This window comes from Oreochromis aureus, linkage group 10 (genome assembly GCF_013358895.1).
Source record: "Oreochromis aureus strain Israel breed Guangdong linkage group 10, ZZ_aureus, whole genome shotgun sequence".
Lineage (NCBI taxonomy): Eukaryota > Metazoa > Chordata > Actinopteri > Cichliformes > Cichlidae > Oreochromis > Oreochromis aureus.
The window spans coordinates 23406753-23423302 of NC_052951.1; the positions used below are offsets into that span (position 1 = coordinate 23406753).

General features: G+C 38.0%; 1 protein-coding gene across 3 annotated transcripts; it reads right to left on the reverse strand.

Annotated features, from left to right (window-relative positions):
* Positions 1-674: 674 nt before the first annotated feature.
* LOC120442254 lies at positions 675-12377 on the reverse strand. Of its 3 annotated transcripts, none has more exons than XM_039618324.1 (11): positions 12339-12377; positions 11180-11219; positions 10887-10947; positions 9873-9957; positions 9640-9697; positions 8687-9007; positions 8085-8351; positions 7490-7756; positions 7190-7315; positions 1411-1589; positions 675-924 (listed from the first exon to the last, which is right to left on the reverse strand). In XM_039618324.1, exons 1-10 carry the CDS (start codon positions 12372-12374, stop codon positions 1489-1491), a joined length of 1362 nt encoding a protein of 453 aa, XP_039474258.1. In that variant the 5' UTR covers positions 12375-12377; the 3' UTR covers positions 675-924; positions 1411-1488. The 3 variants fall into 3 exon arrangements, with proteins under 3 accessions (XP_039474258.1, XP_039474257.1, XP_039474256.1); XM_039618323.1 differs by having other exon boundaries at positions 9619-9697; XM_039618322.1 differs by having other exon boundaries at positions 9640-9757.
* Between the last annotated feature and the right edge of the window lie 4173 nt (positions 12378-16550).

The window sequence follows — 16550 nt, forward strand, 5'->3', positions numbered from 1 at the left end:
TTTCAGGGATGCCAATGTTCACATTTTGGACTAAGAAGACAGATGGTTGGTTTGAAAGAGGAGCAAAAGAGACCATCTATTTCCACTGTGAACAACCACCTTCGAACAGAGCGAGCAGCTTACGACACCAACTGTCAGCTACCCACAACGCAGTCCTGAGATCCCTCAATAGGTCACATGATAGGGTAAAGGTCTTACAGTGGTTTCATCCAAAACCTTTGGTGGTAATGGCCCATGCCTTTTTACACACCATGCCTAATGTCATGTCGCAGATGATTAATAGTGGGCCAATGATCACCTCCTAAGGGACAGCCCCTACTAGGGGTTAGATAACTGGGACTTTCCACCTGATGAGAGGTAAAACATCTTCAAAAAAATTAAAACCTTGTTTTCATGATCTTAGATCTCTTAAGTCTCTACTATGATCATCAATTGTGAACAAACAAGCCAGTGTTTTATGCATTATACAGTTTTTTTCTTTCTCAATGACGTCTGTGCAGCTTAGGTAATGTCACATGGTTTAGAGGTTTAGCAGCTCAGTGAATACAGGATATAGTTTGTGGTTTTAATGTCATGACGGCACAGAAAAAAGTAACCATGATGTTTCACTGTGTTTTTATCTCAAACATGAGGCACAGCCCACATCTGCTAAATACAACATGAGGAAAGCATCATCACTGACCAAAGCCTTTTATTCAATCTCCAAGGTTAAATGTAAAATGTTGGTTAGAACTTTTACAGGGTTGTTGTAGTTTATTTAAATTATGTCAAATAAAATGTAGTTCGTATATTAAGTATTAAGTATTTAATTTAATTTAATATCTCATTATATTAAATGCCTTCTAAATACCTTTTTTATCCCTTTATGTTTTCTTCAAAATTATCTTCAAAATTAAAGTAATCCAGTGAGTACTTGTAAAATATGTGTTAGAGTGAATTGTTAAATGTTTGTCAGTTTTATGCTTACCATCTCTACAAAAGGAATTTCACTGTCCCCCTCCCCAGATTCTCGGGGTTCTGTGTAGGAGGCTGTAGTCTTTTATTACAGGCAACATCCTTGTGAAGGTCTTTTTGATGTAAGCTTCCTGCCCAGCAGGAGGTCTCACACACACACACACACACACACACACACACACACACACACACACACATTCTTACTTACATACAAAAGTTCACACATATACACACAATGCCTTAGAACCATGTGAGCGTTGCTTTGCTGTGTTTTGTGTGAACTGTCTCTCAATAAAAGGCAGCGAGAGGAGGCCATCATCGGGGTCATTCGTGATGAGCTAAGATACCGACGAGGCCTCCCTTGCGCAAGTAAACGATCGAACGCTGTTGCCTTGTTTTTCTTTCATGGGAATAAGTCCTGGATACAGCGGGGTCTGAGTTTAGACCCAACAATATGTTTACCTTTACATTAACTGCACAGCTGGAACTGCTAACCTGGCATAGTTTTATTAGCTACTTGACCGAAAGTCAACGTTAACTTTCATCTTGATTTGAAATCGGTGGTGCTTCTCTTGTTTCTCTTCCATCCTGCTTCAGTCTAACATCTGAGTAGACAACATCCTCTTCAGCATCGTCTGAAAGAAGTAGAAAGAGAAATCTGTGTCTTGTGTAATCAAAGGAGATTAATATTGTACATCAAAAACTTGTAGCAAGAAAGTTTTCACAAACATTCACAATGACACAATATTTGTAGCTTTGGCTCTGTACATCACCACAGTGGATTTTAAATCAAACAAAAAACTGTGATTGAAATAAAGACTTTAGTTTTAATTACCTTTAATTTAAGGCATTAGGCCCAAAATTGGATAATTATTAGGGGTGGCAATTTGACGCGATATTTGCGATTAATTAATTAGAAAAAGGGGGAACGCATTTAATCACACTTTGCATTCCAAGCAAAGAGGAACTTTTGTCAATGTTGGATTTCCTGGTATAACAATTACACTGATGCACACATCAGAGCTACAAAGAATCAGAAGAAAGCGTGTTGCTAGGACTGATCGGAGGCAAATTTCATTTCAAAAGACTACCTGATGGAAGCCTTGAAAAAAGCGTGGTTTTATGCAAACTGTGCAAAATGGAGTTTGGATACCACTGAAGCACTTCAACCTTACAGTACCATCTAAATACAAAATATGTTGCAGTGAGCACAGAAACTGTGGGAGCTGCTAGCTCCAGCAGTGTCAGTTTGAGTACCAACAATTGTGTCGACAGCCTAAACTTGATGAAATGACTGGCTTCAGGACCAAAATTAGTAAGTCAACATCGGACAAGTTCTCTCGCAAAATGGATTGCTCTGGACTGTAGACCACTATCAGTGGTAGAAGATGGGGGTTAGAAAATGTGCTACAGTTAGCGTCAGGTGATCCAGCTTTCCAACTACTTTTACTTGAAGACTATTTCAAGTAAAATTCAACAGCTTTATGACACTGAAAGGCAAACAAAATTAGATGCATTACAGACAGCCCTGCTAATGTGGAGGAACTACACCAGGAGCAAACAAGACTGGGGCAACAGAAAGAGCCACTCATTCAGCGCTGGATATGGTTTCTTGTCTACTAAAAAATCAAGAGGTTGTTTTTGCTTCTTTAGACAAACAAAAGCACAAGCTAGTGATTTTAACTCCATCAGAGCTGATAAACCTCCAAAAGCTGGCGACTGTTCTTGAGCCATGCAGGTAAATAAAACTATTTTTTAACTTATTGTTACTGTTTCTTCAAAAAGATTAATAATTACTTTCTTGAACTGTCTACTACAGATTTGTAACAGAGCTTCTTGGAGGTGAGACATATGTCTCATGTTCAGTGGTTTTACCTGCTTTCTGCCACCTGCATCACACCATGGAGGTCTCCAATGATGACTCAAACTACATGGTGAAATTTAAGACTGCCTTCACAAGGGACCTATCCCAACGTGTAGCTACACTCAACCATCAGTGGCTCAAGATAGCTACTGTGCTTGACCCATGCTTTAAGGATTTCAAGTGTCTTGCAAGGGGAGAGTGAGAAGAAGTTTGGAGCAGCCTTGAGGCCCTGCTGCAGGAGCAGTGTAAAGATGCCACAACAAAGGAGCCAGCAAAGACAAAGTGCCTCCTCCTCTCTTCATTGTCTTCAGACTCTGATTCAGATGAAGAAGCCCTGAGTAACAGGGCCCTGAGTCTGTACAGAGCAGAATCCACCATCAGCGACAGAAAGACTGCCTGCTGCAGTGGTGGTCCAGTCGAGCAGGGACCCACCCACAGCTGTGTGTCCTGGCCCACAAGTATCCTGCCACTTCTGTCCCATGTGAGAGACTTTTCTCACTTGCAGGTCACATGATTCTACCTTATTTTTCTAAGAAGAAAAACTGCACTTTATGTTGAAATTTTTATCATTATTATTATTATTATTATTATTTAAAGACAATACCACTTTGAAAATGTACGTAAAGCACTTAAAATAGCACTTTCTTTTTAAGTCTGCCCAATTTTGGTAAGGCTTGGAAACCCATTCCATGAAGCTCTCTATGCACTTTTCCTGAGCTAAGCTAAAGGCCACATAATGTTTGGAGGTCTGTAGTGACTGACTCTGCAGAAAGTTGGGTACTGTGCCCCACAGCATTCACTTCCAATTTCTTATAATACCACTATCAGTGGACTGTGGAATATTTAGTGGTGAGGAAATTTCATGACTGGACTTTTTGCACAGGTGGCATCCCATCACGGTACCATGCTGGAATTCCTGAGAGCTTCTGGGAGAGACCTAATCTTTCAAAAATGTTTATATAAGCAGTCGGCATGGCTAGGTGTTTGATTTTATACACCTGTGACCATGGAAGTGACTGGAACACCTAAATTCTATTATGTGGATGAGTAAGTAAATAGTTTTGGCAATATAGTTTATATATTTACTCCAGTTATTTTCATCCTTTTTCTACTACCATTTATCCACATATGATCCCTAACACACTACCTACACAACACCTCATGAGCTCCACAATATCTAAAGAAGTCAAGAACATAAAGACATGATTGTATCACGGTCAAGGTCTACAATCAAGACCAATCAGGAATCAACCTTCCTGAGTGGAAATACATAACATAAGTTCATAACAAGCTGAAAACCAGTGGTTACACTCAAGTTTGAGTACTTACGTTTGTTTTATTGTACCTTTTATATTTTACATTTATATTTATTATTGCATTTTGCACCAAGGGAGTGGCACTCCAATTTCGTTGTACCCTGTACAATGACAATAAAGGCTATTCTATTCTATTCTATTCTATTCTAAGCAGAGTAAGGCGAGATTTGATCTAAAAAGAGCCAGTACATTTCTGAAAGAAATTTTCTGGACATACGAAACCAATATTAACTTGTATCAGGAGGGAGGAGGAAAGTATGGAAAAGGAGTGAAATCGCTCATGAGCTCAAGCATACCACACTGTATGACTAGGTGAAAGTAATGTTATGGGCAAATGGCCACCAGTGGAACTGGGTCGATCGTGCTTATTGATGATGTGACTGCTGGTAGAAATACATGATGAATCCTGAAGCAAACAGGGCTATTTTCTCTGATCAGTTTCTGTCAAATGTATTATAACTGATTGGGCAGTGCTTCACATTGCAAATTGGCCTCATCAGTGACAACAATGAGGCTGCCTACAGAGAGGAGGTGGATCGTCTGGCTGAGTGGTGCGACACAAACAACCTGCTGCTTAACACCGAGAAGACTAAGGAGCTCATCGTGGACTACAGGAGGAATGCTGACCCACATCCACCCATCCACATTAAGGGGATGGCTGTGGAGCGTGTGAGCAGCTTCAAGTTCCTGGGAGTCCACATCTCCGAGGATCTCATCTGGACGACCAACTGCTCCAAGCTGGTCAAGAAGGCTCACCAGCGCCTCTTCTTCTTGAGGACTCTGAGGAAGAACCACCTGTCCTCAGACATCCTGGTGAACTTCTATCGCTGCACCATCGAGAGCATCCTGACCAACTGTATAACAGTCTGGTACGGGAACTGCTCTGCCTCGGACCGGAAGGCGTTGCAGAGGGTCGTGAAAACTGCCCAGCGCATCGCCGGAGCACCACTTCCTGCCATAAAGGACATCTACAGGAAGCGGTGTCTGAAAAGGGCTGGGAAAATCATCAGAGACCCCAGTCACCCATCACATAGACTCTTCACCCTCCTGCCCTCTGGGAGGCGCTACAGGAGCCTCCGGACTAAGACCACCAGGTACCGGAACAGCTTCTTCCCCACAGCTGTCAGACTCCTGAACTCTGCCTCCTGACATCTGACCCACGTTAAACTCATGGACTGAACATACACACACCCACAACCACTAGCACTTTACCACTACTGTATAGTTCTGTGTAGATAATCATTCTGTACATACGATAATTTTTAATCCCACAACTGTTTATAACTTACATAGTTCACATTCTGTATAACTGTATATCTCAGATTTCTGTATAGTTTTTATTTCATATTTATATCCTGTTCATAGCCTGTACATAGCTTGTACTCACTACAGCCTGTACATACTTATAGTTATAGAATATTCATAACATACTTCACACTGTGTACATTATAACATACCATAATAGACCCATTTCTGTAATATACTTACACATCTCTATTATTGCTAATTTATATTGTAATATATCTATATCACGACTAAAGCACTTTCTGGATGGATGCAAACTGCATTTCGTTGCCCTGTACCTGTGACATGTGCAATGACAATAAAGTTGAATTCTAATTCTATTCTAGATAGATAATGACCCATAACATACTACAAAAGAAGCCCAAGATTGTCTTAAGGCAAAGAAATGGGATATTATTCAATGACCAGTCAGTCACCTTATACATAATTGGCTGATAGCCTGCAAACTAGCAGCAACAGAAGGTGGTCCTGCAGTGCAGTCCTGCAAGAGCATCACAAGGAAAGAAAATACCATGGCAATGTTTATGGGTTAAAGGGAGTCTTACTGCAAGACTGAAGTATAAAACTGATCCTTACACTTTAAATCATGTTAGTTTTCTAGTAAATTTTGATCCTCTGAAAACAAGAGACTGGAAAAAAAATACCTCCACTGGCCAGTGGTAGACTCAGCGTCAAGGTAGATAGACCTATGTTATAACTTTCAAAATCCCATTTCACTTTGTTCTCAAAAGTTATGATTTTTTTTGTAGATACACGAAAGATATCAATTTGAAACCCCTACATTGCTTTATTCTCAAGATATCACATTGATAAACTTGGGTGTCCATGTCACCCACCTGCCCACCGTTGTCAGGATGACAACAATAACCCATCAGGCTTTTACAGCTGAGGAGAAAAATGACTGTAATTACTAAATATTTAATAAAAAGTTTTGTAAAACTAATTGAATTAAAGGTGAAAGTCAGCATTTCAATCACATATTGATTATTTTACTTAAAACCCCTTGTGGTCCTGTACAGAAGCAATACAAATAATGGCGCTTACTGTAAAGGTTTTATAACAATTTGGCATACATTCATGTGCCAACACGTTCTCACTCCCAAAGCGTAACATCTTACGCTAGGTGACAAATCGTCAACATATTACGTTTTCGGCCACCCAACGCGTTCCTGCGTGACGACATCGGAAAACTGCGGACACATGAGAACCGTTTGGACTCAATCTACACATCTTCGCTTTTTCCCTTAAAATCGCTTGGGAACACACTATTTCACGTCATTAAAGTGCTGGTTAAGGCTAGGAATAAGGTTATGGTTAGGTTTAGGGATAAGGTTAGGTTTAGGCGTAGGGATAGGGTTATGGTTAAGGTTAGGAATAAGGTTATGGTTACACATAAGGTTATGGTTAAGGTTACAAATAAGGCTATGGTTAGGCTTGGGGATAAGGTTAGGTTTAGGGATAAGGTTAGGTTTAGGGATAAGGTTATGGTTAGGTTTAGGGATAAGGTTAGGTTTAGGGATAAGGTTATGGTTAGGTTTAGGGATAAGGTTAGGTTTAGGGCTGCAATACAGGGCTGGAACCCGCCGCGTACCATAACAACGTGGAAGGTCACCTTTCGCGTTCCTCAGGAACGCCGCGGGACGTGACAAAACGTCGGGATGTTACGCCTCGGGAGTGAGAACGGGCTCTCATGTGTGGTACTCACTGAGACAAAATTGATAGCAACAAAATAGTTAATTTAAAATATTACCTTCATTAACAGTCATAATGCCAGTCTTTTGGAATTTCCGGATACCAAGAAACACAACCAGAATGAGCAGAATGGCAATGCTTCCTACCACAGCCACAGTCACAACACAGTGGTCAGAAATATTACCTAGAAATTGAAACATTAAGAAGAATGGACTGAGTTATAGACCTATAAGATTGATTTTTTTTTTAACTCAAATAAATAACTTAATTCGAACAATGCCTATGAATACATAAACTAAACAAAATAATTAAAAATATAAAATAAATGAATATCTAAGTAGAACTTTTTTTATATTACCTGCACATCTTATAAGGTGGATGATGGTTTCTTCTCTGCTTATATTGTTTTGGACGATACACATTAGCTTTCCCATCAGTTGATCATGTAAGCTGATTGTAACATTTGAAATGTTGTGGTTTTCTGAAATGTTGGGTTGGGTTTTTATCAACAAGTTATCACCTAATAAGAAGATGAACTCTATTTCATCTCCTTCAGAGGAGCAGCTGACTTTCCTTTGTTCTGGTGACAAACACATCTGAGATACAGCTGGTTTTGACACAGGAGCTGAAAGACAAACATGTGGTCAAATATGTATGCAGTACGAATTGCAATTTAGCATCCATTGCCAGCTCTGCAAACTATCATCTATGTCTACAGAAACTCTGTTTCTAGTGGTACTCGCTAAATCATTATAGTTTTTTAAAAAAACTTAATTTTGCAAATCTTTTTTTATCTTTGGGAGACTTTGTCAACATAGATAACTTTTAAAAACAGATCTATGCTACTTTTGAAAAATGTAACAGGTTATTAATGTCTTTGATCATCCAAAGATATATTTTAGCTTTACAATACATTTAACATGTGCATTTCTATTACATATATTTTACATTACCTGTACAGCTTGTAAGGTGGATGATATTTTGTTTTCTGCTGACATTGTTTTGAGCAACACATGTCAGGTTTCCCATCAGCTGACCAGGTAAGTTGATGGTAACATTTGAAACGCTGTTGTTTTCTATACCATTGGCTTTAGTCTGTATCAACAACTTATCATCCAAAGACAAAATGAATTCTACTTCATCTCCTTCAGAGGAGCAGCTGACTGTCATCTGTTTTGGTGACAAACACATCTGCGTAACAGCTGGTTCTGACACAGGAGCTGAAAGACAAACAGTCACATATAGACGCAGTATCAACTGTAATATGACGTTCACTGCTACTCTAAGGAGTGTAAATACATATCAATACAGGCTTTATGTAAGTGCTTACTCATAGCTTACTTATATGAAATGTGTGCACAAAATGAATGATAATTTGATAACTCACTTAATAATATATAACCAGCAATAAAAACAACGATAAATACAATCTATAAACTGTTCATATAACTACCTGCTTTTTTAAATTTCTGGTTTTAGCTCTAAACCACATTTTGACATGTACATTGTTATTACACAAATGTTATTCAATAAATCAATAAGTTGCTGGTCTTACCTAGTATATGTAGATGGATGTTAACTGCGTACAATAACACACCTTCAGTAGAATTGTGTGTTTCCATGCTGTACTCTCCAGAGTCATTTTTTGCTGCTTTGTTGAGCTTCAATGTTCCATTTGTGAAGAATATAGTACGATTCTTGTATTTTTCATTGAGACTAATTAATGTATCATTTTTTAAGGTTAAAATGTTATCTGTACTCGTTTTCAAGCTTGTCTTTATATGTGGCTTGTTAGGTATGTAAAAAACGAGCGGTTCTCCTAAAACTCCAAAACACGTCTGGGGCCCAGGTTGAGTTAGATTGCATTCTGAAGACCCTGTTAAGAAAATAAATAAACAAATGTATACAAAGAGGGAAATTAATAACTATCATGTATTTGCACTAAACAGAAAACCATAAACTTTGTATTTATGTAACCGATTAATAGTTACTGACAAAATCCATGTGAATGGAATTTGAGTAATAATATTAATGACACTGTTATCTGATGTAATGTTGTACAGTACTATATAAAAACAGAAATGTTCTCTCATCAGACTAAACATTAAATCATAAGAAAAAACATTTAAAAGCTTTAACCTCCTAGGACCTGGGGTCCACATATGTGGACATCATTCAACATTTGGGCTTTCTAGACCAAAATACTGAATTTTACTCTACAAGGCCTGATATCCACTTACATTATACTGCCACTGTTCTATTAAAATTTAAAACGAATGTGCTCATATGTGGATCTCATTTTAGTCAAAAAAAAAAAAAAAATCAGGTAAAAAATAAAAATCTGGTCATTCTTTGTTTTTACATTCATCAGGTCCCAATCAGCCCAAATAGCAAAGAGAAATTAAAAATGCATGCCATGAAAGAGTTTGGGTCTTAGGAGGTTAATAATGACTTAAGATTGTAGATTTATTTTGTTCTTCCACGTACTGTTTAATAGTTGAAGTGTACCTTGTGCCACAGCGGTCATTGCTGGAGCTGTGATGATCATGTAGATCAAAATCATCTTCTGTTTGGACAGAATCAGATTATTTTGCATGTGTAGTGTACTGCCAAATGTGTGGATTATCTACATGATGGATAAATAGAAACTATTCTTACTTTGGAAAATAATGCAACAACTATTGACATACTAGACATTTGCGTGCTTTTTAACTAATGTCACCATGACAACAGTCACTCACCACATTTAAAAGAAGATCACTTCTTACTCTCTGGCATGTGAATTCACCACTGGCACCTGGATGATATATTCCTGGTCTTTTTTCCCTTTCATGAAGAAAATCGAGGAAGACATTATTTGCCTTCAGCACAACCAGAGCACTAGACTCAATGTAGATATTTAAAAAACTCGTTTTTATATAACACTTTTCCACTTGAGCACTCAAAGAACATTACAACATGTCTCATACACACACAATTTTTCGATCTTACTATCTTACAGTTGCACACACATTCAAACTCTGACAAACACATTGGGAGAAACTCGGGGTTCAGTATCTTGCCCAATGATACTCTGCAGATTGGAGCATTCACCAATGTTCCAATTAGGAGATGACCTGTGCTACAGCTAATCCCATGAGAGCAGTTACCAAGCTTTATGTCAGATTCTATGGATGTTCATGTGAGCCCATTATGAATTAACGGGAGTCATTCTCTGACATTAATCAACAATGCTGCTTCTTGCTTTAGTTAAAGTTCTGTGTGCATATGTGTGGGTTGTACCTGTATGTCAGATACTCAAAGTAGAAGACTTCCCATTATTTTAATAAGTCAACAACTATAATTTTAATTGTTATATTAATTGTTATATGGCTGATAATTATAAATATCTGGCTTAGAAAAACATTTTTATTTTTTACTATGTGTTTTTTCGCTGGTAGAGGCCACATTTCTTTTCTTGAACGCCATATTAGGGCTATTCCATCAAACAAAATATTACTACTTTTAAAATCTTAGTCTGTTTTCAAATCGCTACTTTAAGCTTAAATTTTGTTGTTCTGGTCAACAGATTTATGACATATTGTTTGAACTGTGGACACCAAAGCTATGGTGACCAATCAAAAGGGTTTCATAACATTTTTTCTTGTATTATCTAGTATTTTTTACAATCATAATCAATCGATCTTTGAAATGTTTTTAAAATAGTAAAGTAATTTCACTGCATTCTGTTGAGAATTGAGTTTAGCGTTACTTACCAGCACCTGGAGTTCTTCTCTGTGGCGGCAGGCATGACGGGCTTTGGGCTGCTGTGTTTGTCTTGTGGTTTGGACAGAAATGAGTAAGCATGTATTTAAAGTCACCTAAGTCTTACTCAAGCGTTTAGTGTCTCATCATACTTGTCTTTACTTATACAAACATGTAACTATAGTAATTAGACAAATTAGAGTATTACTTTTGATGCTATTCAGACATTTTATTTCACGTTCTTAATATCAAGCATTTTTGAGCTGCTATATGGATGGAATTTAAAAAGAGTATCTTTACTTACAGTTACTAAGTGTAGCCCAGAAAATCATCTCAAGGTTAAACTGTTGGTAACAGCAGAGAATGCTATAAGGTGTGCTTTAAAATATATGCAAAAGGACAGCATTGAGGGTTCCTTTAAATCATGGAAAATCATGGAATATGTCCCAGATAATCCCATATTATATTCTCACTAGACTGACTGTGATACCGCATGCTTCTCTGAATCTCTGTAAACATACCAATAAAGCACTATATGCCTTTAAAGGGATTTTATTCTCACGTCCTGCAATTTGAACTCATCAACATGATCTACAGCAAGTATCGGTTGACACCTTAATGTGGGATGCTAAAACTATGTTAGGTAAAAACCACAGCTCTTTCCATTTTAAACTTGTTGCAGATTCACTGACTGATTGAAGTTTATGTTTAAAAATACAAAGAAAATGTACTAGCACACCCACACAGAGTGAGAAAGAGAGGGGTACAATATCATATAAACTCCAAGGAGAGAGATCTGATTATAATATATTAAGGTTAGTTAAATGATCTGGTATAAAAGTAATAGAATAATGTTAGTGTAGTTAGAGTTGTTTATACTTTTGGGATATTACTTCACAAAGACACAGTGAAGCTCCTTCTGATCGTCTCTATACTTTTCCATCAACTCCCTGAAAGTAAACTGTATCTGTAGTGCTCTTTCTTGGCATTACGCTTTACTGCTGCTCACTCGTCATTTTCTCTCTTATTAACCTAGCTGCAAAACTTTCCTTTATCATCATGGTATGGGTCATCCGCTTCATCCTTCTGTACTTTACTAGATTTCTTAAAAAACGGTACCAGTGCAATTCTCCATTCCTCAGCCATCCTCTCACTCTACAAGATTGAGTTTAAAAAAAAAAAAAACTAGTTAAAAAGTCTATTTTTTTCTGTCTGTCTTAGGCGAATAGAATCAAATTATCTCCATCACATTGCTGTAAGGTTTTACTATCAGTTTCAGGTGCATCACTCTTGCTCCCAGATAGGTGCTGAACCCACCAGTTAGCTCATTTCTGTCACTTGGTATATGTGTTTGATAGCTAAAGCATAAACTGAGCTAGCAGTTGTTGCATTAACAATAATAGTCCAGTTTTTACAAAGCTACACTATACTTAGACTAAAAAATGACATAAACATGTACTTACAGCATACATGTCCTTCAGCCTGTGTAGTCTCTCCATGTAAGTCTGCTTTATATGTATGCAACTAGCACTTGCAGCATACTAGGCAGCTGGTGGCTAAACTCACTGGTACTGGCGCCCCCTGGTGATGAGCCTGTAATGCTTCATCACAGGGTTAATATTAACAGACAGTCTGTTGAAAGAAGCTGTAACTGATGAGTTTTCATGTGTTTTCAGTGCTTTGATGTCATGTCAGGCAGTAAATTATTCATTTCCATGCACGCATTTTCAGAGTTGGCGACACATTTACGTTTATATTTGAGAACATTTTACGCATTGACAAAAAATTCACAAATCTCTGTTCAAATTTCGATATTTGTTTACACGTTTACAAATCTGATCTCTCACATATGGTTCTGAATGAGCAAATGTGGATTGACAGAACAACCACAAATCAGAAACTAATATATGTAAAGGAAAACAATCATTCTTATTCACAAGTTGCAGGTTGACACTGTCACGGTCCTGGGTCGGTGACCCAGTGTTTTGAGTTTCTTGTCTCTGAGTTTTGTATTATGATCTCAGTTCCCTTTGTTCCCCAGGTTATTCTTTAGTGTCTTTGTTTGGCTCTCTTGTATTCTCTTTAGTTCTCTGAGTATTTAATAGCTCCCCTCTGTGTCTTTGTTGTTGTTCTGTGTTCTTAGTTGCTCTGTCTCCCTAGTTGCTCTGTCTCCCCTAGTCTAGTTTGCGTCTGTGCTACTTCCTGTTTTAGTTTGAAGGTCCATGTCTCTTGTGAGTGTATTCTACTTTGCTCCCTCGTCTCGTCAGTTCTGATTTCTCCCAGCTGTGCTCCCCTTCTGTGTCTCATTCCCCTCGTTACTACCCTGTGTATATTAGCCCTGTGTTTGCCCTTGCTCAGTGTCGCGTCGTACCCTCAACTAGCTGTGTGTGTTCTGTTTCCAGTGTTCCTTGTGTTTAGTCATCTGCTCAGGTTCAGTTTTGTTTTCCAGTGTTTCAGACCTTAGTTCCTCTGTTCCGTCTTTTGTTGTCTTTTTGGTGAGTTTAGTTAATTCAAGGTTTTGTCCCAGCAATAAAGCTGCGCTTTAAGTTTGAACTCCCCGTGTCTGAGTCCTGCATTTTGGATCCACCTCTCCTGCCTGCCTGCCACACAGCCAACCATGACAGATACATACAATACTGAGACTCTAAGCTGCAGGCAAAAAGCTGTATGCACTGAAAATACATGACTTAAATAACAAACTGTAATAGAAGCACAATTACAACTATTTCTAGAGTAAATCTTTCATGTTTTTTGTATTGTTAGATAGAATAAGTGGGCATTTTGTCATCTGCTATGATTCTTAATGGTAAAAAAAACAAGCCAGTGTTATGCAAGATGCATATATAGTATGCACTTTCTCACCGTGTGCAACTAAGTTAGTATCACATAGTTTCATTCTTTTACGGTCATGACAGACACAGTGAATATTAGCTAAAATGCTCAAGCTATGAGATGATGATTGATGCTTGACTCTGCTGTTGTCTCAGAGAGGCACAGCTCTCCTTTGCTGTTATCTGCTATATATACAAAGCACAGCACAAGAAAAGCACAAAAACTAATGACCACAGCTTTTTTAATCTCCAGTGTTATAAGTAAGATGTTGGTGAGAGCTTCTAACTGAAACTGCTAACTTGGCATGAACAGGTTTAAGACTGGTGCTAGGTCAGAATGTATTAGGGGAAAGCTAACTTGCATCTTGATTTGAACATGGTGTTGCTTTTCTTGTACGCTGTTTCACTTTAACATCTGAGTAGATAATATCACCCATATGGAAAAGAAATAGTAAAAACTTATATGATTTACTCATGAAAGTGGCCACTTTCTCATTACTTTCATATATTGTTTTAGTAAGTATCCAAAACATACAAGTTTCATTATATAATTTTTCAAGGGATCTTATATCTGTTTTCACTCTTGTATGCTTTTCATACAAGTTTCACACAAGACAGATACAAACTTTATAAGATTTATATATATCTTTTCCATATGGGCATCTTCAGCATTATCTGAAAGACAAACAGAAATCGATTTTTTTAGGTAGTCAAAAGATTTTACAATTATATATGAAAGACTTGTAACAATAATGTTAAGATACTGTCAGATTCAAAATCTTTTGGACAAACAGGCAATTAATTTAGTTTGTGCTATGTGCACCACCGCAATGGATTCTGAAAGAAACAATCAAAATATGACTGAAGTCTAGATTTAAACTCAAGGAATTTAACAAAAGCATTGCATTGCAAAAGCGTTGCATCAACTTTTTTATGAGTTGGATCTATTTAACCCTGATGTTAGATTGCATCCCAAAGACCCTGATGACAGTATAAGTGATGCATACCTCCACCTCAGAGGCTCAGAGAGATCCCTCATGTAATCCCACCCCCACCTTGACCTCCTTCCTCACACTGCACTACTGTCTCACTGTCTTCGTACATGACCTGCACCACCATCATATAGTTCTTGGACACTCTTCTTCTTCTCCACCCAGGCACAGTGCAACTCCATCTGGCCATCTCTATACTTCTCCATCAACATTGTCTCATTAACATATGACTCTCTAGTCTTCTTTCTTGACCCTTCTTGGACCCATACTGCTGTTCACTGATCAACTCCTCCCTCCTTAACCTAATTAAAAAAACCTTTCCCACAGCTTCAGGGAATGGTTCAGTCTGTTTTGCATCTTTCCGCTCTCCAAGAATGTATCTTGTATCATATCTTCACAGGTATGTAATCTGGATCAACCACAGTTCAACTCTTCCTTACAGATCCTTTGCACTTCCTTTTTCACTATCTTCACTCCATTTGAGGCCTTCCTCTCTGAAGGTGGTCCTTAAAATACTCACCTTAACTTACTGCACATGCTCAATTTTAACAAGTTAATACAAGGCATTTTCTCCTTCAGTATCCAGCCTCACATACAAGTCAGTTTAAGCCTTTTCCTTAGTCACCTCTCTTAGCCGTACACTAGATGCCAGGTGCTCCTGTCTACTTTCTTTGCCAGCCTTCCAGTACAGTCATTAAATACACAACTGAATGCAGAACGGCTGCAAAGTAGCAGTATCATGAGGGAGGAAACATCATTTTGTTATTTCCATGGTGTTACGTACCCACGGAGAGGTCTAGGAGTGTGAGTATGGGGAACGGTAACAAATTGGTGCAGAACGGAATGAAAAGGAAACCAGACAGAGGTGTTTAGTACATAATATGGTTTTATTACAAATAATCTTAACCAAAACAGCCGGCAACACCATTTTACCAATAATGCCAAAGAAACAAAGGAAGCAGTCGTAGGAACAAAGGAAAAAAAAAACTACCAAACAAATAAAGGAGGCACTTCTCACTTAACTCCTCACCACGGGCATGATGTAGAGCCACAGGGGAAAAAGCCATCTCCCACACAGTTCATTCCCAGCCTATATAACCTCAGAGAGGTGATTGATGACTGGGCAAGAGTGGCAAGAGAAGAGGAGGCGGAGAGAGCGGGCAAACACCCCACCCACACACTCCCACAGCCTCAAAGGATGTAACACATGGGCTGTAGGCTTCAAACAGTCACAACTTAAGTGCAAAATATTTTTGATTAAATATACAAAACAATCCTCTCATTCATTTTTTTTTTTTTTTTTTTTTTTTTTTTTTTTGGTGTCTAATTATAACTGCCACCTAGATACAGAACCCTGTAGTGACAACTGTGCAAGGAGAGTTTTACTGATCCAGTTAATTTCTTGGCCTATCGGTTTAACAGCACAGTTGAGGGCTGAACATGCACAGGTCTTTTCAGTTAAGAATAAGATTTTACCTTTTACCCTTTTTTTATACAAAGTTCAAGCTCTCATTATAGATCATAACTTATAAAAATGCCATAAAAACATAAACTTATGTACATACATACTTGGATAGAGACAACTTTTTTGGTAATTTTACCACAATATATTTAAATGAAACAACTCAGATGATTTGAAGTGCAGACGTTAAGCTTTAATTCAGTGGGTTGAACAAAAATATCGTGTATAAATGTGAGGAACTAAAGCATTTTTTAACACAATGTCTTCATTTCAGGGGCTCAAAAGCAACTGCAAAAATTAAGTAACTGAAAAAAAAGTTTATTTCTAATACTTGCTGAAAACCCTTTGCTGGCAATGACTGCCTGCAGTCTTGAACTCATGGGCATCACC

Excerpts from the sequence above, each read along its gene's own strand:
- LOC120442254 (XM_039618322.1), bottom strand. The coding sequence starts at position 12,374 with ATGGAGAGACTACACAGGCTGAAGGACATGTATGCT. Across the intron at positions 8,352-8,686 it reads CATCCATCTACATATACTAG|CTCCTGTGTCAGAACCAGCT; the intron begins GTAAGACCAGCA and ends TTTGTCTTTCAG. Across the intron at positions 1,590-7,189 it reads CATTATGACTGTTAATGAAG|ACGATGCTGAAGAGGATGTT; the intron begins GTAATATTTTAA and ends TACTTCTTTCAG.